This window comes from Merops nubicus, unplaced genomic scaffold, assembly GCF_000691845.1.
Source record: "Merops nubicus isolate BGI_N331 unplaced genomic scaffold, ASM69184v1 scaffold18785, whole genome shotgun sequence".
NCBI classification, from domain to species: domain Eukaryota; kingdom Metazoa; phylum Chordata; class Aves; order Coraciiformes; family Meropidae; genus Merops; species Merops nubicus.
Genome location: NW_008609194.1, coordinates 17,251 through 45,059, shown reverse-complemented (window position 1 = coordinate 45,059; position 27,809 = coordinate 17,251). Strand labels below are relative to the sequence as shown.

The 27,809-nt window shown below is 43.0% G+C and overlaps 1 protein-coding gene across 1 annotated transcript in view; it reads left to right on the top strand.

The window, feature by feature from the left end:
* HECW1 (HECT, C2 and WW domain containing E3 ubiquitin protein ligase 1) overlaps positions 1 to 27,809 on the top strand; it is a 129,373-nt gene that overhangs the window by 94,857 nt on the left and 6,707 nt on the right. The window contains exons 20-25 of the mRNA XM_008940528.1: positions 409 to 561; positions 17,697 to 17,795; positions 19,168 to 19,297; positions 23,355 to 23,501; positions 24,706 to 24,820; positions 26,016 to 26,214. Coding sequence (XP_008938776.1) covers positions 409 to 561; positions 17,697 to 17,795; positions 19,168 to 19,297; positions 23,355 to 23,501; positions 24,706 to 24,820; positions 26,016 to 26,214 — 843 coding nt within the window. The remainder of the gene's footprint in view (positions 1 to 408; positions 562 to 17,696; positions 17,796 to 19,167; positions 19,298 to 23,354; positions 23,502 to 24,705; positions 24,821 to 26,015; positions 26,215 to 27,809) is intronic.

Here is a 27,809-nt window from a genome sequence, read left to right as displayed (position 1 = left end):
AGAGCAATTTCTGCTTCAGTCTGGGCTATGTGGTCTGTGAAGCCAGGTGTTCACGGGCAGTTCAAACCCACTGACTAAAAAGTCAGCCCTCTGCTAGCCAGCCAGCTAAGGCAAGGATGAGCTTTATACCTCCAATTTAGTAAGCCTTTGAAACAAAGGAAAAGCAGCTGCTTAAGGGATGTATCTGAATTATGATTCCTCCCAGATCAACCTGGATGCTGGTGAAGTTTCAGCATTGTAACTTGTTCACAGCTCAGAATTAAGTTTTGGGAGGAGAGATGCACAATGTCAGAAACACTTGACCGAGCAGGTATAGGTGTTAGAAGACAGTGCAGGCAAAACTTAGGAAATAAATTCACTTAAATGGGAATGAGCCTCATTTTATCTTCTTTACCTTTTTCTTTCTAGGTTGGACTACAGTGGCCCCTCCCGAGAATTCTTCTTCCTTCTGTCTCAGGAGCTCTTCAATCCCTATTATGGGCTGTTTGAGTATTCAGCCAACGACACTTACACTGTACAGATCAGCCCCATGTCTGCCTTTGTTGAAAATCACCTGGAATGGTAAGAACATTTTATGCAGAAATGAACAATCCTTTCAGAGCAATACAGAAATGGAAACACAAAGAGTAAAAGCTGCCAGTTTGGACTACGCTACATACAAATGTCATTGCTTCTTCTGAGAAGAAGTGGGAAGTAGATTAGGAGAACCTACTTCCCAACTTCACAGGTTGCATTACTTGGGACTGGATGTTTGTATACTTCTGTGTGGATGTGAAAAGGACAGGGAGAAGAGCTCTGCTTAATCCAGGCCTACCCTCCTTGGTCAGTCCCTTCCTAAGGACAGCACGTGTAGTCTTTCTGTACATCAAGCAGTGTTGTGCTTGGAAGCCCTACAGTGTTCTCCAAGAGCCACATTGCTGCTCTGTACCTACTACAGGCCTTTAAAAAGGCCGAGTGAGAGCAGTTTCCCTGTTCTCCCCAACAGTGTCCCTGCTTGTGCCAGCAGAGCAAGCAGGTGCTTCACCTTACCAAGTATATGTGCAGACAGACAAACTGCTGATCTTGTTTCTTTATCAAAACTTCTGAGGGCGTATTGGGATCTCCTCATTTTTCCATCTGCCTCCAGATCTGTCCATCTCTGGGAGTTGTTTTCCCTTCGACAGTTTCAGATGTGGTTCAGTGAAGCATGGGCTGCCAGCCCTGGGCGTCGTTTGATCCCTTGTGGGATTTCATTGTGTCAAAGAAATACTGCCACATGGGTTTGTTCCTACGATGTTTTCTTTGTCTAACCAATCTCACTGGCCCCTCTGAGGTCGTTTTTTAAAATGGAAGGCAGTACAGGCCCCTTTTAAATTCCAAATAGCACATGCTTTTCTATTCTTGTAAACAGGTCCTCCTTTGCTTTGGCTTACAGTGGGCAGGAGATCAAGAGCAACTGAAGGGCTGTACTGACACGCCTGTTAAAGTTGCAGTGGAAAAAAGGGATGTTGCTGGGACATAGCATGCTTTCTGAATTTCTTCTTTTTGTTTTTGTTTTTTCCATTATCACTTCCAGCAGTGGAGCGTTATGCTAACAATGATCCTTGCAGTAGAATGTTTCCCTGCTGACATTAGCAGGAAGAGAATGGCTTGGTCATCTCCCACAGCAGTCCTAATTTTCCAGAAGAAATACAGTCTGTCCTTTGTTCAGCTTAACAGGCAGCAGGGATTAACTTTTAATTTAGCAGACTGTATTTGTGAATATGCATTTTTATTTCAGGGCACAGGACTACTTAGGCAGGGGCAAACCCAAGATCACTCTGCCTGCACTGTGAGGAAACTGGACACAGGCTTCTTTCTCCAGCACTGGCGTGGCCATGTTGTCTCAGCAGTATTTTAAATAAGCCCTAGTATTTGGAATAGGCCTTGACTCTTACCTGTTACAAATACTGTTATTGCAAAGAATTCAGCTGCAGTTCTCTTCTAAATAAGATAAAATTTTCTGCAGCTATTATATACTTTGATCTCTTCATTTTGTCTTTTCATTGAGAGATTTCAGCATGGAAGAGGCAGATTTTTAAAGATATCCTGGGGATACAAAACCAGAAAGATATCTAATATGGTTTTCTATAGCAGTTAGCATTTAACTCAGAAGTCAGTAGCAGTCAGACACTTACGACAATATTTCTCCAACTACATGTATCTGTACAGGCTTCTTGTATACAGAATTTTATTTGGGCTTTGGGCATTTTTGGTTTTCTTTTTTTAGGAAAAAGCAATTAAGTCTCTTAGCCTGCAGAAGGAAATAAATGCTATGAACAAAGAGGTTTGTATATAAAGTAGTGTAAACAGGACAAGATTGCAGAACCCAAGGGAAAGATAAGCAATCTAGTAAGTGCTTGGTTATACTTCTTGAAGCTGTTATAGAAGTAACTGGCTGAGACCAGCAGTTTATAATTAGCCTGATAGGCTTGTTAGCTCTCTAGACGTTATCAGTGTTTTTATGCTATGTTGACTGATCTCAGCTATTCATGTGTAACCCTAGAGTATGGTTAATCAGAAGTCTGTGCAGCCAGTTAAAGTAGGATTTAAACCAGGCGTGTTAGAACTCAAAGAGTATGATTCTCCCATAAAGGTCTTATAGACTAACTTCTCTGAGGCATTGTGCTAACTTGCTTGTCATTATTTATTGATGAAGAATGGGGTTTTCTGAAGTTCTCAGTCTTTCTACAACTTCTTTGTCATCAAAGTCAGTGCTGGAACTGCTGTTTCTCAGATTCACTTAACATGATTCCGGCAGAGCCTCCTCCCTCCGGTGTGCAAGATATAAAGATTATTTTCCCATTGCCAGATCTGTTATAAGACCCAAGTTAACATAGATGTTTTGGGAGTCCCAGGGTCACAGATAATTAATATTCATAGTCTTCTCAAAGCTTGAAGTTTGATGTCAGTCATGAAAACCACGCAACCGCAATTGGGTTAGATTTGCAGATTTCTTGAACTTTGCCTTTCAGCGCCGTGGGGCTTCCCACGTGTGGGGAATCCACCCTTGACATGGTTTTCTGTATACTAATTCTGCAAGACCAACCCACACACGGCTATATTAAGAAACAGGGCTAACAAAATAATTTTTTTACATTTTCTCTTCCAAACAGTGGCTAGTTTGAGATAAATACAACAAAATGCAAAGAGGTGAAGTTTTTTTCATACTGGCAGAATTGAGAAACACGCTGCTTTCTTTCCCCTGGCCTACAAGTTACAGTTCTGCCCCTGTTAATGGCTTATTTCATGCCTTGCTCTTTGTACAAACAGCATTCTGAGTCCAAAATGAGCACATCAAAGCACAGAGTAGTTGTATGCATGCCAAGTTAAGAAAGAGACATAATGGCTGGAAAATATTTCTCATTTATGGAGAAACTGAGATTTAACACCTTTCCTGCAAGCTTTCATTGAACAGGACTTTTTCCTTCAGTTAACATATGTGCCTACTGAACACATAAAATATGAGATATTGCACATTTTCAAACTTAAATATTTTAAATCCCCCTGTATCTGAAAGGACACAGTTATATCCTTCTAGACCTGGGAAGTTTGAAGATACACATTCTTATCTGAGTTCTACAGGATGTACCTGAAGCTCATAGCCAGAAGAACTGCTTTTAATCCATGCCAGTAATGAGCCATTCTATCTGATCTAGGTAATGTGTCTCGCTCTTTGCCTGGGTATTTAAAAACATCTTCTAAAATAATATTTACACCCACACTTGCTGTGGTTTGCCCTTCTCCAAATAAGTGGGCAGAATGTGGTGGCAGCTGCTACATATTATTTCAGTGAAAAGAGCATGGTTTGGCCCAGAAATATTATTCTCCTCTTCGCTCTTGGTCAGGTATTTTGAGCAACTAGATTAGAGTGAGTCACTGAAGAATCTGTCTCAAGTTTTGCTCAATGTGCTGGGAGACAAAGTAGTGGGGAATAGTAAACATTTCTATCACAACCTCGTGCAAAATTAAGAGTTGCAATATTCAGTCCAGCTCCATAAGCTGAGTTCTTGCATACTAATAAATGGTTCCCAGTAGCTTGCCACATTCGCTTCTCGCTCTCCTCTCTGCTAACAGTCCTTTCAAAGATTTTTAGACTGTCTTTCAGTTCCCTGCAGCATTGAAGCCCTGGGGTCCAGGATGCCCAATATTAGAAGGTATACAAAAGATACTTTTTCAGTAGGGTGAGAAAGATTTCTATCTCTGATTTGAATTACTATGGTTTGGTTGATTATTTTAGTTCTCCTTTTCATCAAAAAGAATTAATAATAAAAGGTTGGATGGGTAAATCAACTCTGAGAGGAAAAAAAAAACAACCAAATCCTGACACATAATAGATGGGGGAAGCATGTGTCCAAACTCTGGGAACAAGATAGGTAGTTCCAGGGTTTGAAGTCTCAGATCTTTGTGAGTCACTGATTACTCTCCTGGTCTTCTTCATGGTGCATTTTCAAGAGGTCTAGAAAGTTGCTGGCATCTTTTCACTGCATCTCATTCACTCTGCGTTGTAACAAAAAGATTTGTCTGATCATGCTGTGATACACTCTGGTTTTCCTCAGGTCTGTATTTTGTCTCACATTTTCCATAGTGTTTCCCTGTTCAGCTCTAGCTAAGCAAAATAGGAAACTGCATGTTTATTTCTGTGATGATTTCTGTATCATTTTCACCAAAGCTGAAGGGTATTATCTCTGCGCTGCTTTGTTGTTCATGTGGCTGCTAATTTCAGATGTTATGATTTGGCTGTCATCGTAATAGCACATAAATTCTGCTTCTTAGAATAAAGCAGTTCTCAATGTTTTTTCATGGGCTTTCCCTCCTTGCTGTGAGTACTGAATCTGACAACGACAACAAAAGTAGTGTTGTCTTCTCAGTTCACAAAACATTGTGTTCACAATCTGCTTCCAGGTGGAAATCCAGTTTCTCTTTTCACATTTTCTGAGTGGGACAGAGTTTTCCTTCACAGCAGTCCTGCCCCCAGGAGTCATCCAGCAACATTATGTGACACACCCTTCTTTGAGAGGCAGCACTGTACTCGTGGCACAGTTATCTGCACCACACTTTTTGCCCCCAGATCACTGTGGACTGGTCTTTGAACTGACTCACCCCACCAATCCATTTCACATCTCCTACTTTTGAATTTTCAGTTGGTTGCATGCTTGTAAACGTAGAACCACAGCCGGGAATGTGGAAAGAAGCCTGCTCTCTGTATAGGAGACCAGATGGCCTAGGCAGATAAAATCATGCACAGACATTCATTTGGAGATCTGAGGGATGCTAACTTGAAACATCTTCTTCTGTGTTTTCATAGCAAATTAATGCTGGCATGCTCTTTTTAACCGTTAAGCATTGGTGGACCTTGGTGTGACATTTATGCAGCCAGAGAGCAGTAACCCAATGTCACACATCTTAGAGGTATTTACAGCTTGCTAATCATACTTAGCATTCTGTATCCATCTCGGAAAAGTCCTGTTGTGTTTGGGTGGTTTGTTTTTCTTTAAATGAAATTTAATATCTGTGTTTAGCAAAACTTTATTAGAAAGTTGAAGACTTGTAAAGCGTTTTTGTGCAGAGTCCTGCTGGAGACCACAAAGATGATGATATAGTCAGACCCGTTGGCCCAGGTCCCCAGAAGCTGTAGACTGATTCCTAGCTGCAGTGTCCTAACAAACTCCATTAACATAATGTTCGTTTGGAAGTGCCTTGGGGCAGGAGTTTCTTCATTCAGTTCCTATAGTTAACCTTTCTTCCTGCCTGCCAGTACCTCTTGTGTTCTAGTCTGTGCTGCTGAGCAGAGTCAGAGAGGAAAGGGGCATGTATTTCTACATCATATTCTGCAGGCAGATGCAAACCTGCTGCACCCACTCTCCCTGCAGACACAAACTTGCTTTCCCTGTGCTTCCAAGCCAGCTGACACACTTACTGCAACACTGAGCTGAGAAAATATATGGTGCCTCTCATCAGGGCTGATTCCTTCAGGCTTGGCACTGCCTCAGTAGCCTTTCTGTGCTTTGGCAAGCTTGGCACGTGGGTAGAGCAAGCTCCCTTTGCCTGCACAGTGCTGCCTGGGTGTACACCCAGCCAAACTCTGACCTTCCCTTTTATTTATTTCATATAAATGAGAAACCACATAGCCATCACTGTCCCTCTCAAACATGCCAAAGAATGCAGAGTGTTGTTTTTCCCATTTTTTTGTTATAATAAACCCAAGAAGAACTAAGAATGTTGCAACCTCAGCTGTCCTTTCTCCTTAGAGAGCTTGGTTGGTTGTGTTAACCCAGTTTCCTTAGGAGTTGTGCCTTGTGCAACTGCCCTCCTTCTCCATCAGACAGCTTCCTAATCAGTTTGAGACCTCTTTGGCAGGAAGGTAAACATCTCAGATGCTCATTTCCTAAAAGCTTTATGACTCTTGTGCCTGGGTAAAGGATAGATATGCAGAGCAGTGCCTGAGTGAGGGCTGGCTGGTGAGCTCAACAGTTACCTGCTCTGTTTGTCCCCTCAGCTAGCCAGTTAGCAGGAGTGAGCTGATGGGTCCACCACGGGCACAGGCTGAAAACCAGCTGTATCATCTTGCTCAGTAGCTTGCATGTGCTAGGAAGAGCTGTGAAAGCTCAGGGGAGGCAGAAGGGAGAAACTGGAGATACTCCAGAGTGTGGAAAGTGCTAGCAGAGATGTGTAGGAGGAACTGGAGCTATTGCAGTGTGGTAATGTAGGGCCATCAGAGACAGAGCTGTAGGAAACAAAGCTCCATTAATCCTGCTACATGGAGAATGACTTCTTTCAATTAACACATTTTTTAAAGAAAGTTATAGATTGCATCATGACCTGGTGGGTTGTGTTCAGGTGCTGACCAGCTCATAGGATGGGTATAGGCACATTCTGTGGCTCTTTATAGAAAGAGTGGAGAAACATGGTCACAGCATTTAAGCAGGAGGTCTGCAAACAGCCATTACTCCATCTCTCCACTGACTGAAGTAGCTCTGGGGAATATGTGGCCTGAATTACTCATTTTTTCTCTTTAATTTTTCAACTGTTGTGGCAGGCAACCTATGTATGGCCCAATACCTCTTTTATTAAGGGAGTCAGAAACACTGGGTTCAGTTTGGGGCTCAAATGGGCCCATTATATGGGTCTGAGTTTGGGGGAAGAATGAATTTAGAAGGCCAATTTTGCATCCATCTTGAAGATGCCTGTTTATGCTAAACACTGAAAAATCTTCCTCTTAAAAATCAGATCAGGTCTAGCACCCCAGAGTGGGGCATCCAGCAACATCCAGTTGTTTTTGAAATTAGATGACTACCTCTTTGCCTCAGTTTCCATCTGCGGAGATTTCCTAGTATATCATCAGCTTGAAATGCATTTGATGTACACTAATGCTCTGAACTGCTTTGAAATTCTCAGATGAAAGGCACCACAGAAACCCAATGCATTGAAAGTTACATTACGCTATAAATTCTAATTACTAGCACTATCTTATTTTAAATAAATTATGTTTGCATGAGAAATTTCCAGGCACTATTGTAAATCTTCTGGACACAAATGATGTTAACAATATGCAGCTGAAATAATTTTATTTCAGTATGTGAAAATGGTATGTTACTGAAGTGCCTTCTTGCTGCTGTACTGTGATCTCTCTCAATGCCTTCTGTACTTAAGTAAACTTTGATTTTCCTACTAAGTTTGATGTATGACTATATGACACAGAGCTTGCCTCAACAGCTGGTTAATTATTTATTAAGGGTCAGGAGGAACTGGAAGATTAAAGGCAAACCAAACTGAAGGAGAAAAAAAAAAACTATTCTCCCTAACTGAGCTTCTACAACAACCATTTTCTAAAAAAAAAGTTCTGCTTTATATTTATTCCTGACTTTGTGTCTCTTACTGGGGAATTTTTTTTAAGTTCTTTTGAGGATCTGAATGGCAGTGTCACACGGGTTGAAAGAAGAGATTTCTCCCACAGTCTCTCCTCCTTTTCCCTTCTCTGAATCTCACAGTGTCTAGCACTGCTTCCATAATTAGGGTTTGGTTTGAGGGAAAGGCGGGTGTTCTGTTTTGTTGTGTTTTTAAAAAGTCATTTTTATGGTTTTTTTTCCCTTGCTGAGGGCCATTTAGTCTTTTGCAACATTGCGGATTAAATTTGCCCAGAGACGGGAGGCTTCACATGAAAATCTCTATGATGTCTCCACCTTGCATGTGGTAGAGGAGAAAAGGGTAAAATCCAGTGTCTCTGAGCATGTGGGCCTGCAGGGAAGCATCAGGGTGGGCAGTGACTGTTTATTTGTAATGGCAAAAAACTCCCAGGGAGTGATGAATGTCCTCGTATCTCGTGCTCCAGCCCCACGGGAGCGGCAGGGCTGAGCTGTCACTGTGAAGTATTGCTCAGTCATCTTTACCTCTCCTTATTTCTCACTACATTTTATTCAGACTTGGGTATGGTAAAGTCAGTTAGAGCAGGTGCAGATACTCCCAAGCTAACTTTTTTTATTAGTAAACACAATTCATACATCAAAAGAAAGACTTCTTGCAGAGCAGAATTGTTTTCAGTAAATCATCCAAATTCGTTTTGGGTACTTTTGAGTAGAAGAGGCATTTCTCTTTGTGTAGGTCTTTCCCTGGGATATTAAAAAAAAGTTAGAAGTTTCATTGTCCATTAAAAATTATTCTTCATTTCAGTATGTTACTTTAGTGTTACATTAAAATGCAGAAAAAGGGAAAGTTAAAGATTTAAATTGATCTGATCTGAATATATTTGAAGGGAGGACAATGTCAAATATGACAGTTTGTCCAAACTTGGGACAGCAATCTATTTCAATATCTCAATAAAATTATGGAGGATGAGAAAAATCCTGTTCTGTTCACCCACTATGAAAAAAAAGAAAAGGTAACGGCAAGAATACAGAACCCTTTAATTGAGTATCTTGTGTCTGATTGCAGGAAGCTTTTTCCATTGTGATTTATGACTTTCATTCTGGAAAAGATAGACTAGAAACTGGAATTATTTAATTGCATTGGAAAGTTTCATAAAGGAAAAGTTAAAAAATTTCTTGGACTTCAGAACAGCAACACAGGGGTCAAGGTCTGCTGTGTTCTGCCTGTCCCCAGGAGGGGATCAGAGCTGTCAGTTCACAGTGGTATTAATAACAGTTGGAGGTGGCCAATGATTTGCAAAACAAGACCTAAAATAGACTGTCAAACAATTAGTAGCGTGTCTGAATTTTATCACAGGGATTTCTGAGTTTACTCAGTTGAGGAACCCCATGCCAGGAGGCAGGGCTCACTCGCTGAGCTGCTGCCCAGTGCAGCCCCAGGTGTCGGCGGCCGTAGCGGGGGTGGCTGGTCCATGTGGCTCTGCACTGCCCGTGGCCTGTCTGAACTTGGCTCAAGGATGTCTGCAGCACACTTCACCACGTGGTGTAAACATTCCTCTGTGCTTAGCAGTGAGTTCATGATGAGCAGTCTCTCGCATGCCTAAATACCCCAGACAGGCTGGAAAGGATGTGCCTTCCTTGAGAATAAGTCAGTTGTTGTGGCTTCAGTGTTTGCAGTTAGCCATTGAAGGAAAATATGTGGTCATTTGGCTTGTGCTTTGGTGGCCCCCTTGTCTAGCTGATGACTACATCTATGGATTTTCCCCTGTAGCTTGACTAGCTTGTTTCAACACATGGCAAAGCCATGGAAAGCAAACATAAATCATGAAGTGTATAAAACTTCACCAATTCATAGGTTCACAAAGTGTCACCACCACCAGCTTTTCTAAAAGGTTTGACAGAGAAATCAAAATGTCTTGATAAAAATACTCTTTCACTGGCTTTAGAAAACAACCAGTATGCATCAGATTTAGTTGATCTGTAAGGAGCTGATCATAAACTTCAGCTGATTCTCAAAATTACATATTGTTTTATAGAAGATAAGAAAGTAAAAAATTTTAAATAGACTAAAGAACTAAAGTAGAGCTGGGACCAAGAGGACTGTGATTCTGTTGCTCTCTCTACCACTTGTTTTCTGGATAACATTAGAGAAGTCATTTTACTTTTGTGCCTAAGTTTTCTCATCTGTGAAATGGCACAGATCTCCTCTGTAAGCCTCTTTGAGGTCTGCCAGTCAAAATTACAGTCTAGGATCTGGGAATCATAAAATGTAGATGCTTGTTGTCTTCTAGCCAGTAGTCCATCCCTCAGTCTGCATCTACCCTGCAGTTACTGGGCAGAATTGGAGGAGAGTTTGCCAGCAGTCTTACAGGTCAATGTGTTTTATTTGTTGTACCAGCAAGAGTAGCTAAACCCTGCAAGCAGCCCTGTTTCTGAAGAAGGTTGTCAAGTTTGTACTGCTGTATTTTGCCAGGGGTTCTCCCAGAGGAGGTTGATCGTATGTTCTGATCCATGAGGTTGATACCTCTGCAAGCAGAGAAGGCCACTCCAGCACTTGGCCACACTCTTCCTCTCCTCCAAAAACACTACATTCATGAAGCTTTTGTTATGGGTAGAACGACACATAGCACAGATTTAGAACTGGAAATCAGTTCTCCATTTCCCGCACCTCTGGTGCTCAGACAGCCCATGGCAGACACCAAGGCTGGCGTGCTCCTCACAGTGGAAGTCTCAGAGCTGGATTTGCTCAGTTCAGATCTGCAGTGCTAATGTCTGACACGGCTCAGCTGATGTGTGAGGAGCCCGTGCAGCCACCTCAGCGTGGGGCTTGTTAACTTGGATGCAGTGCTGTGCAAATGCAGCTGGAGCTCTTCCTCTGGGTGAGCACCTGGAGCCACTGGGTGCTTAAACTAAGGAGTCCTCATGAAAGCAGCTGTTTGATAGATTGTGTTGAAGAGAAACATGAGGGGATGCTGTGAACTTCCCTTGTCTCTATTGTCTTTGCCCCTCATTTCTCTGGCTAAAGCAGGACAGCTTTCCTGATAAAATCATGCTTTTTTCTGTGCGACACAATTAGCCTTTAACCCTTCCTGATGGTTATTTTGTGGTGGGTATAGCCAGGATACAGGAAGGTGAGAAGACATTTTGAGTGAACATGCAACATATCTAGGCTAGAGACAAGGAAAAGACTTGAAGGATTTGATTAGGTTAAATAAAGAAGCAATGACGTTTGCATTATCTCATTGTTTTTCAGTTATGGGTAAATTAAGCTGCAGGAATGATTTGAGGTTTAGTTGCTTATTCAGGGTATGTAAGCTCCAGAGATTTAGAAGGACATGGATAATTCACATTTCCATCACGTGTAAGCAATAGCTCTTTTTCATGTGGTTACTCTTTAGTACTGAGAAACAGAAATGTTGTGTTCCACTTGCAGATAGATCCAGAAAATAAAAGTAGGGCAAGCATTTCTTGGAGTGTCAGCATTGCACTGGCCTTTTGCAGCAGAAAACTTACACACAATTTAGCAATAAACTGAGAGGTTGGCTCACATAAACATGTTCATCACATGAAACTCGGGTGCCCAGCAGAAGTATCTAAAGGAAAGCTGGCAAGACAAGTCTCACTCCTGTAGGTCTTCACCTGAAGAGAATTACCAGGTCAGGATTTGAAGCCTAGTGGAAGTTTATTTGTACTGGATTGTTTTTCTCTCTGAAAATCAATTTTCATCCTTTTTTTTTTTTTCTTTCTTGTTTAATTTCAGTTCCTGGGTTACACATACATTTCACACATCTCTGAACATCCTCCTGGTATTTTATGACAGTCTGGAAGCAGGCCTGCTGGACTGTTCCACTTCCCATATGCTTTACCATCAAGGCTACTTAAGAAAGGCTACTTAAGAAATAAATGTTACAAATTTTCTTTAAAATATCATTAAACCTCATCTGTGTTATAGGAATGGCAAGCAGAGTATTATCAGAGAGGGATTAATGGAATATACTCCTTCATCTTCTGACATCTGAATGAAATGCCTTGGCCTTGAGGAGAATGTATCCTCTATTAAGTCCCAATAACATTTGCAGGGGCTGCAGGGATAAATCCCTACAGACTGGAACTATTTAACATCCATCAGTTTCCAGGCTGGAATTCTGCACAAACAGTTGCTCCATGTCAGCACTCCTAAATGTTACCTTTCAGTTTTAATTTGGAAAATCGACTGAAAATGAAGCTTACCTGACAGAACTTTCTGCAGTTTCATAGTGAGGAGGTAAGGAGATTCCCCTTAAGAACTCAGGAACTGAAAACCTGGAATGAATTTTGACCATATATGAGATAAGATGCATTTCAGTATTTAGAACATAACTCAAAGGAGGTTATAAAGAAAAAAAACAACAAAACTTGTTTGGTTGGGTGATTACCATTCCTTCTGAAGTGTGTGGGAATGCAGAGTAAGTTCTCAGGTAGGATGACAGTGTGGTTAGATATCAGAAGAGGTGGGACAAGTCCTCAGCCTAACATTCGAAGACGCCATGTATAGGTGACCATGTATAGGTGTATAGGTATTTATTCTTATTAGAGATGGCTATAAGAAAACAAAGTGAGCCCACAATAATGTTATTACTCCTTACCTTGGAATTGTCCTCCAGGACTAATTTAGGAATGATTTTACCTTTTCTTTTTAATGTGCTGAGACTGTGTGGACTTCTGTCTCCTGGCCTTTGTAAGAGCCATTCCTTTCACATTAGTGACACAAGAGCTGATGGTTCCTGAAGGGAAGAGGCGTGGTGCTGGAATGCCACAGCACCCACCTCTGCCCCTGCAGACACACAGAGCAAACTCACCACGCCACCAAAGGACACGTGGCAAAGAGGCAGTCTGCAGAGCTGCAGATGCAACTCAGATAAACAGACCAGCATCAGCTGTCCCAGCCTACGTGGCTAACCTTTCTGAGAAGAGATGGCTTCACAGCATCACACTACTCCTTTCAAATGTTCTGTCATTTCTGTGAGTAAGGCTTAAATATGCACACCAAACTAAGGAAAGGCATTTGTTAATGAAGGCTGATAGAGGTGTGGATTTGATCCACTGCCAGGGTTTTGTAAAGCAGATCTGATCTACTCCTAGGTCCTTGCTCTGCAGGCAGGTGAAGCTCATTGCAGCACATGTTGGTCTCATGTCCTGCACAGAGCACACACAAGGATATGTGCTGCTAGTGCCTATATGTGCCTGACACACTGACACTTTTGCTTAAAATTCATAGTGTATGAGGCCAGGCAGGGTTGCTGTAATCATCTGGTCAGCTTTTTTTGCAAAGTATACATTCTTAGACCTTTCTTGCCTTAAAATCCAAAAATTTTTCTTTGTTTAAAAACTTGTAGTGCTGGTGATTCCACCAGAATTCAGCAATCATGAATCAGTATGTTTTCCTCCACATGTTGTCCCCTTGCCCAAATCACAAGATTGCAAATCACAGTATTTTAGGCTGTAAGAATGGATTTTTAGTTCCTTGAATCAGTAGTTCTGGCCTTCAGAATACTCCCAAGTGTCTTGATAACAATGGACGTTTTAAATGTCCTGGTTTCATGGCTGAATTCTCTGTTGTCTAGTAAGACACGTTTTCAGGGTGAAGCCATTCCCATGACTGAGCACTTCTAAATACTTTCCCATTTTTAGATTCTCTGGTATCTAATAATTGTTGACATTAGGTCCAATCTGTCCCACTGTGGAAGGGCTAATAGGTTCTCCAGCTGCATCCACCTGCTAAATATCATTCTCCCTTAGAAGAGCTGCCAAGGACAGAAATCCCGTCCTGTAAGTGCAGCCTCATTTGTTCAGCTTGTCTTTCAGGTGGCCAGAAGCTCATCTGCACGATTAAACAGTCAAAAGCTTCAAAACTGGTGCAGCAGAATGTGGAAATTTGTCTTACAGATGAAAGCAAGTTTTCAGCAATTTCATGAAAGGAAAATTACACTTTCAAATTTGATGTGAACCATATTATATTCATCTTTCTTGAGGCCTTCTTTGAATATTTTTTCACAAGCTGCTGCTTCAAGAAGGGCACGCTTAAACCTAGCCACTGTGTTTGACTGAGATAAGGTTGGCGAGATTTTCAATCTTTTTAATCCCATCAGGTTCTTCCTCTTTTTAGAATTTGAAGTTTCTCATGCCACAGCCAGTTTAGCCCAGAAGGCACGGTTACCAAAGCACCCCCTATAGAATGATAAACCCCATTCTTCCTCTGTTCACATAGATTACAGTTTTGTCGAGGTACTTCATTCTCCTTCTGAATCCAAGGACTATCATATAAAGTAGAGCTGTGTTCATTCAACCAGTTAAGATAGAGCCCTGTACAAAGGGTCATTATGGATCCTGCCTTACTCTGCTGCTATATGATAAGGACCAGAGTAAATTAAATTTCCTGTGACTCACCTGCAATTGGAGGAGAATTTATTGCTTAGTGGCTGCTACAGCATATGGATTTGACTCTTGGTAAGTATGCAGAGTCCCACTGAGGAGAACGAGCCTGTTATTCTGCAACAGGCTGTTGTGAAAACAGGCGTTTCAGGGGCACCTGCAGCCTCCAGAAGGAATGGGAGTTAGCTGGGTAGCGTGGAAACTTCTGCAAATGGGTCAAAGAGGAGTGTTGTTAAAAGCCAGAAAGCAGGTGCACACAATGTCCTTTTTGAGTGGCCGAAGGGTGTCAATGGGGAAGCAAACCAGAGCAGCTCTCCTGCTCATTAATTCCGTCTCTGTTCCACCATTTCCTGTTCATTAACTCCCCCTGAGTTTCCCTCCCTGCCCCAGCACATTACTCAGGCTCAATCGCTGTCTCTGAAAGGGAGGGGTGTTGACAGAAAGGGCCAGAGCAAGACCTTGCATTCCCCCACTTCTCTCAAGCTATCTTTTCTGCTAGAAAGAAATCAAACAAGCATTTTACAGTTCTTGGGAAGATAAATGTAAGTCAGGTTTAAGGAAGGTATGTGCCCTCCAGCCAGGATTTACCTTTGTGCTGCTTATTCTGTCAAGAAAACTTGTTTTTCTGAATTGACTGTCTCACCCACCTCCAAATCTCACCCATGCTCTAAATCCTTCAGGAAGAAATAAACACATAAGTCTGGTTTTGTCTTAACTGGCTTTTGTAAGGAAGGCAGTTTGTTTCTTGTTACTTTTTTGTAAGTTTTGATACATTTTAAATGGGACTGTTGTGCTTGACTGATCATGGCGGCAGCTTGATGGGCTGTGTGGATGCAGATAGCCTGTATAGTTGTCCTTGAGGACAGCAGCAAACACCTTTTGATAGGTGTCTTACCATGGTCCATGGTGGCCTACCATAGTCCATGTTTCTCAGTGCATTGCTGGACCACCTTTGGTCTCAGGCCCTGTCCAGAATGGACAAGGGGCCAGAGGATCTTCTCTTACACCACTCTTCAGAAGGTCAGGTATAGTCACTCTTTGCAGAGACAGTAAAGCTGCGTGGAGGGGAAAGAAGAGTTTGTGGGCTGGAAAACTCAAATGCTTTTGGTCACAAAGCACTGTCTCTGTTGGGGTGATATGGAGCTGCCAGGAAATACAGTCTGAAATTTAGCTTTTTTCATCCATTGTCTTGACAGGCACCAGGAGTGGCAACATCCCATTATTTAATCATCTCCTTTATCCAGGCCAATTAGTACGGGCCTTGTTTTCCTACACAGTAGCATTGCAAGGGCTGGGACTGTGGAACCACAGTCAGGTCCCCAGCTTGGCGCACCCCATGGTGTGTCCCTGAGTGCTGCAAATGCAAGGCCAGACTGATGGACCGCACAACGTAGAGTTGCTCTGCCCATGTTTGTTTGGGCCGACCCACCAGACTTAGTCCTTTCACCCAAAAACGCTGCCTATGGCCTTTGGAAGGTTTGACACAGTTCTGCCATAAGGCACTGTTTTAAATTAAACTCACCATTAACAGCTACCATAACATAAGTGCTCCTGACTGTAAACACCTTGATCTGGGTGCACGACCCTTTCTGTGCATGAACGTCCTCAAAGTACAGAACTGATCAAGCAGCAGGGAGAAAACTGCCACTTTTCACCCGTGCAAACAGTGTCTTAGCAGAAGCAGCATCCCCAGGTCCGGGAGACTTTTCTTGGCAATTTCCTTTCAGCTTTACTTTATTGCAGCTGGCTCCTGCCTGCCCAGCCCCGCGCAGTCGAGTAGCCATGGGGTGAGTGCTTACAGGATTTTCATTCAGTGTTTGCTTTCAGAATGTATAGGGATGGATGAGGGCGGTGAAGAACAAAACCAAAAAAAGCCGACACGCATTATTTAGGACAAATGGACTTGATGCTGAAGGTGCTATAAAACTGATGAATTACAGGCTCAGCCTTTGTGGATTTGAGCTGCCTGGCTTCCACTGGGTGTTCATTGTGTCAGCTCCCCCTCTTTTCATTGCTGTTTGCTGGAAACCTTGCACCGGAGCACAAGTGGAGTGACGCAGGCCCTGACTAGGCCCCGCAGCTGCCTTTTGTTGTGCTCTGGAACAGCTGTAAGGGGCTCAGATAATCCCTCCTCTGTTGCCACTCAGCTGTGTATCATAAGCACCTTTCTTGGATGCAGGGGGCCCGGAGGCAGCTCCTGTGGTGATGGAAATGCTAATTGGGCCCATGGCACGCTGTTCTGTGCCCCATTTGACATCCTGAGCACTCGTTGGTCTGTCCCATGAGGCTGAAGCTGACTGAACCTCCATACTCTGTGCCGCTTGTGTTACGGGGAGACTCGTGTTTCATTCACCTGCAGGAGGGGCTTTTGCACCCCTTCCTGTAGTGGAAGGAATGGTTTCTTGGCTTTTTGATCTCTTTCTCATCTTTTGTGCAATAAAACTTTACAGTCAGTCAGCTCAGGCTTGGAGTGCTCATGTTTGGGATGTTAGATTTTTTTTTTTTCTTTTTCTATTTTACAAATAAGTAATTTTTGGGTGTTTTTTTTTTTACAAAAAACAGGATCATGTGGACTCAACAGCAGTGCTGTATTTTTCTGTCTGAGATTATCAATTTAAAACCAGATTTGATGGAAGAATATCTAATAAATCACAGAAGAAATCACAGATAAGAGGAATTTAACGGCTTATGATCACAAGTCATAGATTGGAATGGGCAGGGCACCATTTGAATGTACTTTGAGCAGGACTAGGGGTTGTTCTTGGAAAAGAGAAGGAACCAGAAGGGTATATAAGTACTGAAGACAGCTGAGCATCACCATTAAGAAAGTGATCTGGAGACAGCTTGCCTGAGCTGTAGATACTGATTTTAATGTGTCCTTGATCACAACAGTTAACTTATTTGAATTTCAGCTTCCCCCTCTAAAGTCAACTCACTACTTTTAAAGTACTTTAAAGCCTCACCTTGGAAAGGGTTGTTTCCAATCAGAAACTGGCTATAGTGATTCACCAAATAGCCTTTGCATCTGTTTTTATAGTATCTTTTCTGCTGAAGTACTACAGTATTTCACTGGCTAGATTTTGGGTTTCATGGAGTCATTCTGTATCAGAACATTCAACCAAAGATCACAGAAGGTGAGTCTTCAGAGCATTTATTTGTTTGGCACAGGGGAGCATATAATGTGCCAGCTCCAAGTCAGGTTACTGCAGGACGTGGATCAAGAAGAGCTCTGTTACTGATCAGAGGTGGAAGGGGTAGAGTTAGGTATCTATCTGCTTGAAAAAAAAACAAGTAAATGAGTAAATGTAAGAAACTGTCAGAAACAAAACCCAGTTGCTACCTGTGTATGTTTCTGTGCTGAATGGCTTGAGTTACACTTTACTCTGTGTTTTTCTCTCCCAGGTTCAGGTTCAGTGGTCGCATTCTTGGCCTTGCTCTGATTCATCAGTACCTTCTTGATGCTTTCTTCACAAGGCCGTTCTACAAAGCTCTACTAAGGCTGTAAGTATAAGTGTGCAACCATGGAGTAACAGTGCTCCTGCAGCGAGTCCTACAGACCTTCATGGAGTTCCTTCAGGCACTCTGACCTTCAAGTTCTTTATCTCCTGTTGATTGGTTGGTCTGTGATAGGAAAAAAATGCATTTCAATTTTTCTTTCTTCAAGAACTTTCATAAATACTATGTTGATAACAATGCATAGTAAGCATGGAATTAAGGAACACACATTTGAAAGTATTGACCCATAATTGCAGAGTTAACTATTGATGAAAAGTTATGGAACTTCAACTATGTAGAAGACTGAAGAGCAGTTTTGATGGAATAAAACAAAACAACAACATAAAAGGAGTGAGGTCATATTAAGAAAAATACACACTTTCTCATGCCTCACTGGTGGAGCAGGTTTTCATTCTAAAACACAACTCAGGTTCATGAGGAATGCTAATGTCAATATAAACAGTGAATGTTTCTTGTTGGTCTTCTGCTGTCTTTTAGATCAGTAAGTAGAAGCTACCAGTAATATATTACTTTCAATGTCAAGCTTATGAGGCTAATTTTAATTAGCAATCTGTTCCCTCTTAATTAATAGACTACAGTAAGACATGGTACATAAAATTTGCAGCAATAAAAAATGCCATAAGTAGTAAGTCAAGACCTCAATTAAATGGTAAAGAGCAGAATAAAGCCTAACTGAAACAGTATATGAGAATGATTCCAAATCACCAAAGGTACTTAACAGTCCTTTGAGTTCTTTAGCATGTATTTAGTTTTTTTCTTTAAACACTGGGTATTGCTGGGGTCCAAACACTTATATCTGTTGTATCTGAGCTAGTCTTGGAACAGCCTGCAGTGCTCCCTGCATCCCTGTTTGCCCCATTAGGGGATTTGAAACCAGGCTGCTCATAACATACACCTGCCCTTTAAGCAAGCAAGGCCAGCTCCTTATCAGCAGAAATTTAGGCTGCCTGGTCTGCCTTGTGTCGGTCTTGTGTGTTCACCTTGAGGATGACAGATGCAAGGCAGCAGCCAGGCACAACGTGGTGGGGCCCATCCAGACCGGAGGTGTGCATGTGCTCTGAAGTGCAGGGCATCCTGAAGGGTCAGGTAAATCCAAGCCCCAGGTGTGATTTCTGGCAGCCAGTAGTGCAAGCAGCCAGAAGATTTGGCCTTGAGCCAAGCCATGCAAAGCAGACAGTTGCAGAACTGCTTAAGAGGGTCTGTGTAACGGGCCTTGATGTTGATAAAACCAACGAACACCAACTTTATGTTGGCTCTTTGGCATAGATTTGTTCACGTTCTTTGTAGTGAGTCGTCCTGATATAATAGTCATGGGGTCCTATAGTCAGCTACATCTTTTTCCTTGCCTTGCAATCAGGCCGTGTGATTTAAGTGACTTGGAGTACCTGGATGAAGAGTTCCATCAGAGCTTGCAGTGGATGAAGGATAATAACATCACAGATATCCTGGATCTCACCTTCACAGTGAACGAGGAGGTGTTTGGACAGGTGAGCACAGCTATGCAAAACATCTGAAAAGCAAATCTGAAGCTGACAAAGTTGAGCATGATGAACATCTTTCTGTCAGAACAGATCCTTTAGCCTTTCAATAACATTTTCTTCTCCCACCTTCTGTTTCTTTCAAGCCACCTGTTTCAATGCAGATGTTTATTCTTAGGGTGTATAATATAAAATACCAGCCCCCCTACAGGCCTATTGAGCCACAGGCTGATGAGCATGAGGAATTCTCTGAAGTGGAGAGCAGCTCTTCTCTCCAGGCTGCAGTTCACACAGATGTGGCATTCAGTGAACGCAAGCAATGTAACTTAAAGCTGATGTGGCTGAAAGGATGGAGGGTTAGGAGGGAAGAAAAACATTTGGCAGGTGGTGTAAGACCTAGCAGCTCTCACTATTATTTTGTCTGATATCTCCCTGTCAGATTCTGTCTCTTACCTTGCACCTACTTAACAATTGCTATGTACATCCATTTATTATGCTTCCTACCACTCAACTCTACCTTAGGCAGACAATTCTCTGTAACCTAGCTGATCTGGGTAACTATAGCCTTTAAATAGGGTGCAACCCTGGCTTACGTGCAAACTGGCAAACAGAACAAGTGTCTCTTGTGGGATTCTTTGGCTTGCATTGAAGCCCTGGTGTCCTTCACTGTTATAACCTGTGTTGGGTTATAACTGACTCTGGAAAGCCTTGAAGGGACCTGAAGCAATATTCAGTCCAAGGTTAAGGACCTCCAAGGAGATACTGAAAACTAGAAAGGCTGAAGAACCAAGTTCACCGAGTATTGCAGTAGCTCAAGGGATGGATGTTAACTTGTGTAAGGAGCAGACACACAGTGTCAAGGGGAGCAGAGAGATCAGGTGGGACATACAGAGGGAAAATAAACAGGAGTTTGTACAGAGCTAAGGTAGCTCAGCGAGCTAGGGGGGAGTGAGACTAGTTTTTGAGAGGAGGAAATCTCACCCTAGGAGTAGAAGGGCTGCTCAGCTTTAAGCTTGAAAGCAACACAGAGCAAGACTTCAGGGGATGTTTTCAAAACTTAATTTAGTCTGCTTATAGTACAAGGTCATGAATGATGAGTGGAGTCAAGGGTGGATGAAATTAAAAGAATGGGGCAGAAGAATTGAAGAAGCCTCTGGCTGAAAGACAATACTGTTTTTCCACAAGCTCAAACACAAGGGTTTTTTTCCTGTGCCTTTGAGCTGAGAGCTTGCGTGACATTCAATTGACAGCACAGTGGTTTCCCTGGAAGGTATGGCTGTATAGGACTAATAGAGAAAGACAGACAGAAACATACAGACGTATTCATAGAGACAGATGAGACAAGTTTGTATTTGTGTTGGAAGACTACGAGGCTGAATAACAGTCTCAGCCTGAATTGCCCTGATGCATCTGAAGGTAACGTTTGGCACCCTAATTAGTGTTGTGCTCTCCCCAAACAAAAGACATAGACAATTACATAAGAGTCTGTTGTGGAAGATAAGAGATGGCTCCAAAGAGAATAGAAAACAGTCACAAGCTGTTTTAGCTACTGTGAAATGAAAGCAAAAGAACACTAAAAGCCAAATTTTGATGCCCGTTCACATGTTGTCTAATACTTTATTTTGTAGGTACTAGACACTAACTCTGCTAGATCTAGTGACGGGGGAAAAATGGTTCTCATTGTGATTTACAACTGTTAGAATGCAAGAGTCCTAAGTGAAAGTGAGATTTTCCCCCTTCTGAAATTTGTGAAGTGCTGACAACAAAATAACGAAGAAATCACAGTCATATTTTATGCTCACAGATGGATCCCAGTTGGAAATTCTTTCATGCCAAGAGTATCTGACCACTTAAATGCCATCTGAGCATTGCTTTGGTGGATACATGTGCAAGTGTGGATCACAGTGGGAGCTATGCTAATATTTGGGAAGCTGGATTTCAAGGGTTGGGTAAGAGAAACAAGAAAGTGGCTCTTTGAGAAGCTGTGTGGTAGATGGGTTACAGCCCTTTTGTTCTGCTTCCACAATGACTTTGTTATGGACCAGTCACTAATTCTTTCATTTTTTTCTTCCTTGTCTCATCTCTGATGTGCATTTAGCTTTTAAGCCTTTCAGGCCAAATCTCTTTTTTGGTACCTTTTTATTAGAATGTACTACTGAGGAGTTGTAGCCTTCCTGCATAGTGGAGCCCAGGGCACTTCTGTAAATAGCAAACGTACCCTGTCAAACCAAGCATTACATGTTTTTACTGGTGAAAACTGGATGCCAATTTGAGAATTTCATTTAAAAGACAGAGAGAGGTGTCAGTTGCTTGTGACCCTAAGTACTTTCTCATGCTTTTACCAGTAGAAAGTGTTCTTCCAGGCCTGTCTCCAGGCTCTGTATGTGGATACAGCCCATCTCGGAGCCCTGACAATTACTCCAGGCAGGTGACAGGAGTGGGCTAGACTGGCTGGAATGTCTCCTTGCTGCTCTGAAACCTGATTCTGAATTGGAGCTCACAGCTGTGCTGAATGCCTCTGTGAGCAAGAAATTAAACACAGGAACACGTTGTTATTGATTCCCTGCCTGCAATTCTAGGTGACTAATTGTATTTGAAATTATATGGATAATCGGAAGTCACCAACATGTCCTGGTGTTTGTGGGAAGCCTTGCAGGAGCTTTACAACCTCTGGACTCACGGTCATGCTTAAAGCTAGGCAACGTTTAGTCTTCAGTTTAGACAGGAGTATCTTAGTGCTGCACAATCTTGAAAAATACAGCATGGCAGCTGGACCAGAGTGGCACCCTCTGGACAATGCAGCATTACAAGCATTGCAATGGTGATGCAGTGATTTACATCTGGGAATTTAGCCTGAACCAGCCAAGAGTTCCTAACTCGTTACATCCAACCTTACTTGTTCTTGCTGTTTCTCAGCAAAGCTACAGATGAGGTGACTCATTCAGTGTTTCCATAATTCATAATGTCCCAACAGGTCCCTCAAGCAAAGTGACCTAAATACTATATATGCTGTGTGCTGGCTGTTAGGCTAATAAATAGATAATAATACAAATAATATGTAAATAATACAAATAACAAATACGTATTCCTGCAGCTCATTTGCTATCTGTGCTAATCATCATTGTTATAGCAGTAGAAAACTGGGGAGAAGAGCAAAACATTCCTTCTTTTAAATCCACTAGATTGAATGTGAAAATAATCACAAGATAAATATTATTTTCTGCCACATGTGAGAAGGAGTATGTGCTTGCTGGGTGTAATCTGGGCTGATTCCTTAAATCCCTTCTCAGTCTTAAGCCTTAGGAACCCAAGTCAACTAAAGTAACCATTAAAATGCAATGAAGTGCTGTAGCTCTTGGTTTTAAAAAAAAAAAAAGTTGTTTACAGTACAGACACTTCTCAGGTTTGGATGGCTGATGCAAAACTCTGAACCCCACAGTGTTTATGTCTGTCATCTGTGCAGGGTGCTGTACAGGCCTTGGTTAGGTAGTGTATTGGGAGTATTCATTTTGTGATAATTTCTTTGGCTATTGGCATTTCTGAGGAAACACTTTTAATGAGCTCTTGGGGAAGGGTGACACTTTGCCTGGGACAAGTAGATAGATGTTCCAGTTGGTGAAACAGTCTGCCTGTTCCAGTCCTGTGATTGCCTCTCCATCCTGTTGTTTCCCACACCACTGCTTGGATAATCTACAGCAATTAGCAAGCTGGTATGGCTGACACCCTCTCTGCAGCTCCTAGGGGAGGAAAGGAGAGGAGAAGTCTGAAAAAATGGGCCAGTGGCACATTGTACATGTTCTACAGGTAGTGCTCTCCAAATCAAGCCTTGCTGGTACAGTTTAGGAGTAACCTAGAGGCCAGAGAAGCTTCAGCTGGGGATGAGGCCAGGGCTAGAGCTGAGGGGGTGTCCCTCATTATCCTCTTTGTTTCTACTGCAAACAGACAAGAGGCCAGAACTAGGAATACAGCTGTTATATTTTTCACTTACCTTTTCAAAAGACAAGTTAAATTTGAATGTGATCCCCATCCCTGCGTTTCTACAGCACTATTTATCTTTGTTCTGTAGGTGACAGAGAGAGAGTTGAAATCTGGAGGGGCAAATACAGCAGTGACAGAGAAGAACAAAAAAGAGTACATCGAGAGGATGGTGAAGTGGCGAGTGGAGCGAGGAGTGGTCCAGCAGACAGAGGCCCTGGTCCGTGGCTTCTACGAAGTGAGTAACAAAACAATGCTCCCACAGTCTTCCACTCCTCATCTGAATGGGAGAACCCCGTGGTTAAACTATGCTTCATCAGTACCCTAGGAAATAGCTAAACATAAGCAGATGGCAATGAACTGGAGTGCCTGCATCTGTAGAGAGAGGGACCTTGGATATGGCTTGTTTAGCATTAAGGGAGAGAGGAAAGAAGTGTGTATTCTGAATATGATAAAGCATAATGATTTAAGGAAGATACTGCTTTCTAGTCACACAGTAAGAGACGTAGGCCTTTGCAAATTTTGTTTTACCCTGCTGTGATACAAAAGATAGAGAAGAATTGCATACTTCAGTGAGGAGCTGGTGTGACACACCTTTAGGGACCAATTCCAGTAAAGTCAGTCCTAGGATGCAGTCAACTATTATCTCGCTGTTCGTGGATGCTGCTCTATTGTCCCTGGATTTAGCTAATTTGTCACTGTTGAAGAGCTGGATCTGAGAACGTCCTTCTGGTAGAACTGTAACAAGGACTGCCAAAGACTGGACGAAAAACTGGCTCTGCTGACCCAGCCATGTAGTCACCTATGCTTGTCCCTCACTAATCGTATTGAAACATGTGTCTTGCCCTGGCAGCTGTAGAATATAAGTAGAAGGTGAGGCCTGTGTCACAGAGGGAAATAAAGAAGGAATTACAACCCTGGGAAATGAAACAGCAGATAATGGACATGCAGAATAATACTGATAACGGATGGCTCCAAGCAGTCGTGCACTGACACTTACTGGGGGTGGCAGCTGGTGAGGGTAGCAGCTGGTGAGGGTGGCTTTGTAGCTGAGCAGACTTGGTCAGCCCTTCCTGTTGAAAGAGGCTGGCTAAGTGACTCCATGCAGTGCACTGAAGTGTGCATATGGTTCACTAGCTTTTTCCCCCTGTGAACACTGCAGCAGCATGTAACAACATAGGATGTTCTGCACAGATTCTGCTCTGTCACTTATATTGTTTCATTCTGGTCAAATCTCACGTGTCATCATTATTTGCAGCTCAAAACATCAGCAGACTCCCTGAAGAAGAGCACAGATTTATCAGCAGAGGAGCAGAAGTTAGCTGTCAGCACACAGGCTCCGTCAAAAGAAAGAGCTGGCCATCAGAGCCATAGGTTTACGAGACAATGATCTGCTTTATTTCCAGTCTCAAACTGTGCTTATAAGTGCTTTTTTGTTCCAGGTTGTAGACTCCAGGCTCGTCTCTGTTTTTGATGCCAGAGAACTGGAGCTGGTTATAGCTGGCACTGCAGAAATAGATCTCAATGACTGGCGTAACAACACAGAGTACCGTGGAGGTAAACTGCCTGCTGATGCTTTCTGATATCTTCGCTGGTTTCAGTCTAAAAGATCAAAGGCTTGGTCCATCCTTTCTTGCGGTCTTTCATGAGGGAAATGCCCTGTTTTATTCAGGAAGTTGTTATGAAGAATAACTCATGAAATAAAATAAGTAAGATCTCAGGTTTGGATCAACGGGTGTAATAATAGTGGAATTGCTTCTGCTACTTCTATCCAGATTTTACCCACTCAGCTCCTACCGACTTAACAGGAGTTTTGACTGTTAAGGACTGAAAAGGATTTGCAGTGTTAGATCTAAAAGTCACTTACTCAGATGGCTGTGAATGAACTCCTGGCCTCGCTGAAGGTAGTATCACACGTCCTCTTGGCTTCAGCAGGGAGCTGAATTCAAGAGCTGAATTTCACGGTCCCCAGTTACACTTTAGCAACACACAGATCTTGTTTAACCATCCCCTCAGCCTCAGCTGTGTCAGGTGGGATTTTTTACCCTTCTCCTCTACTGCTTTGCCTCGTTTTGCTTTAAACACTGAGCATGATCTATCCAGGCTGTCTTGGATGATGGATAAATGTGAAATCCACCAGTTTGCACTAGTCCCCAGAAATACAAGGTCTAAGTCTTTGCTGCTCACTGCCCAGCCTTTGTGTTACCTTGAAATACACAGCTTACCATAAGTACAGCAGGTCACCCAAGTTATTCTCCTGCTTTTTTCTGTTCAGCTCCTGAAGCAGATTCAGCCTGGGTTTATGCTGGCTTTCACTAGCACAAACCAAGGCACAGAGCCCCTCAGGTGGGCAGTTTGCCAGAGAAGGGTTCGTGGCAGCAAACTCCTCTCCATATGTTGAACACTATTGCAGTCCAAAAAAGAATTTATTTGGGAACCAAAAATAGTTAAGTCGTTAGGACTGGCACTGTGTGGCATATTGCAAATGGTCCTTTATATCTCACGCAGGTAACCCCAGTTCTTGCCAAGGGATTTGTGAGAGACCAGTGTGCCTCAAATATATATTTCTTGATTCAGATGAGTTAGGCAGGATAAGATGGGCTGGGACTTGCTGCTCATCAAGAACGAGATATACTGTTAGGCCTTTTCAGTAGGCAATCAGCTGCCCCGTGCTGGTAGGGACATATTTCAGCGTCACACTTCCCGCTCGGAGGGAGTGATCTGAGTTTCTCTCTCTCGCTTCCCGGCTCAGGTTACCACGACGGCCACATAGTGATTCGGTGGTTCTGGGCGGCGGTGGAGCGCTTCAACAACGAGCAGCGGCTGCGGCTGCTGCAGTTCGTCACCGGCACGTCGAGCGTGCCCTACGAGGGCTTCGCCGCCCTGCGCGGCAGCAACGGCCTGCGCCGCTTCTGCATCGAGAAGTGGGGCAAGATCACCTCCCTCCCCAGGTACGGCCCGGCGCGGGCGGGGGGCCGGGCAGCCCCTGGCGCCTTTCTGCCCGTGGAAGGCAGCGCAGGCAGTAAGGACATCTTACAACAGCAAAGAAACAGCTGTTTGTTCTGTGGTTACAGTCACTGTTTTCTTTTTGATTTGCAAGCTCCGTTTAAACTACATTGAATCTGGGGAGATGGTGAGGATCAAGATTTCCATAGGTCCTAACAGTTCTCTTATTTTGATTCTGGAACAGATCCAGACCAGCAGGAGCCTGTCAGTTAATTCTGTTCCCTTTACTTCCAAAATACTAGTAAAAACACTTGTGTTTTTATGGAGCCGGAACCTGCCTCTGAGTTTTGGCCAGAGACCTGAGTGAAATCCCTTAATTTGCTCTGATGATTCTACTTTTTCATCAAGGAAGAAGCTTAGCGAAGGGACTTCAGACCATGTGGTGATAATTCCCAATTTCCTACATCTAGTTCAGTCAGCCAGCTAGGAGCAAATGAGCCATAGTGTCATACAGAGTCAACAGCCTTCACAGTGCTTCCCAAAGGAGGGGTCATCTTCCTTTTCAGAACAGAGGGACAGGGGCACAGAGGGGTGGTCTGACTTGCTAAGGCCACCCAAGAGAGACATGGCACTGCCAGCGATACATTCAGCTTTGAGTTGTGCTCAGCACTTGATCCGTGACCAGCGCTCATCCTTCCTCACTGAAGTGAGTCACCATCCTTTGAATGTCCCTGCAGTTGCCTGAGGCTCTGGCTCATTGAGACCACAGAGCATTTTTCATGGGGCTGCATCTCGGGACCTCTGAGATAATTTTGTTGCATGACCCTTTTACATAACATTTGCCCTCCAAAGGATGCTTTCTTGCTCTTATCATTTGCTTTCAGCTGCAAAGGAGGCCACTTTCATGGCACAGAGAAAAAATCTCTTCTCACAGACCTTGCAAATGTATTCAGACAATCAACTGACAGTGGGTCTGGTCAGTTTTCTAATCTCTTGCCATCCATGTTGTTTACTCAGGAGCATACTAGAAGACATGGACTTGAGCAAACCTCCAGAGTCCTCTGGAGAGGGGAAAACCAAATATGGTCACCCTCTTATTCCAAACCTGCTCAAGCCCTTGTTTATGCAGTGGGGAGATGGAGGGGCTGGACCAGGGCACTCTATCAGCAAACACTCAGAGCTGACCTCTTATGTGGAGTCCCTCTAAAGTCAGGAAAAGGGAAGTTAAGTGTTTTTAAAGCACAATTCATCTCACCTGAACACAGACTTTTAAAATAGCTCAGTTTCACACCTGGTAGGCTCTGATTTGTGTCCGTTGACAGTAAAGACTCTACAGAGACTATATGGAGAACTAGAGCCTACATGAAATGTAGGTGTAGGCACTGAGATGTAAAAACAGATGAAAAAATGTAAGGTCAGTGAGGTGACTCATGCCCTCAGAGATTCAGCCAGCAATTTGGAAGGAAAGCCTGAGAGCTACACTTTCCTGTGTGTAGGCCAGGTCCTCCTTTTGCACCATATATATAGTCTGGTTCTACGTAAGGGCTTCAGAGCTGACCAAGGGCACTCCTGCCTGGAGACACCCAGCAACTGGAAGTCA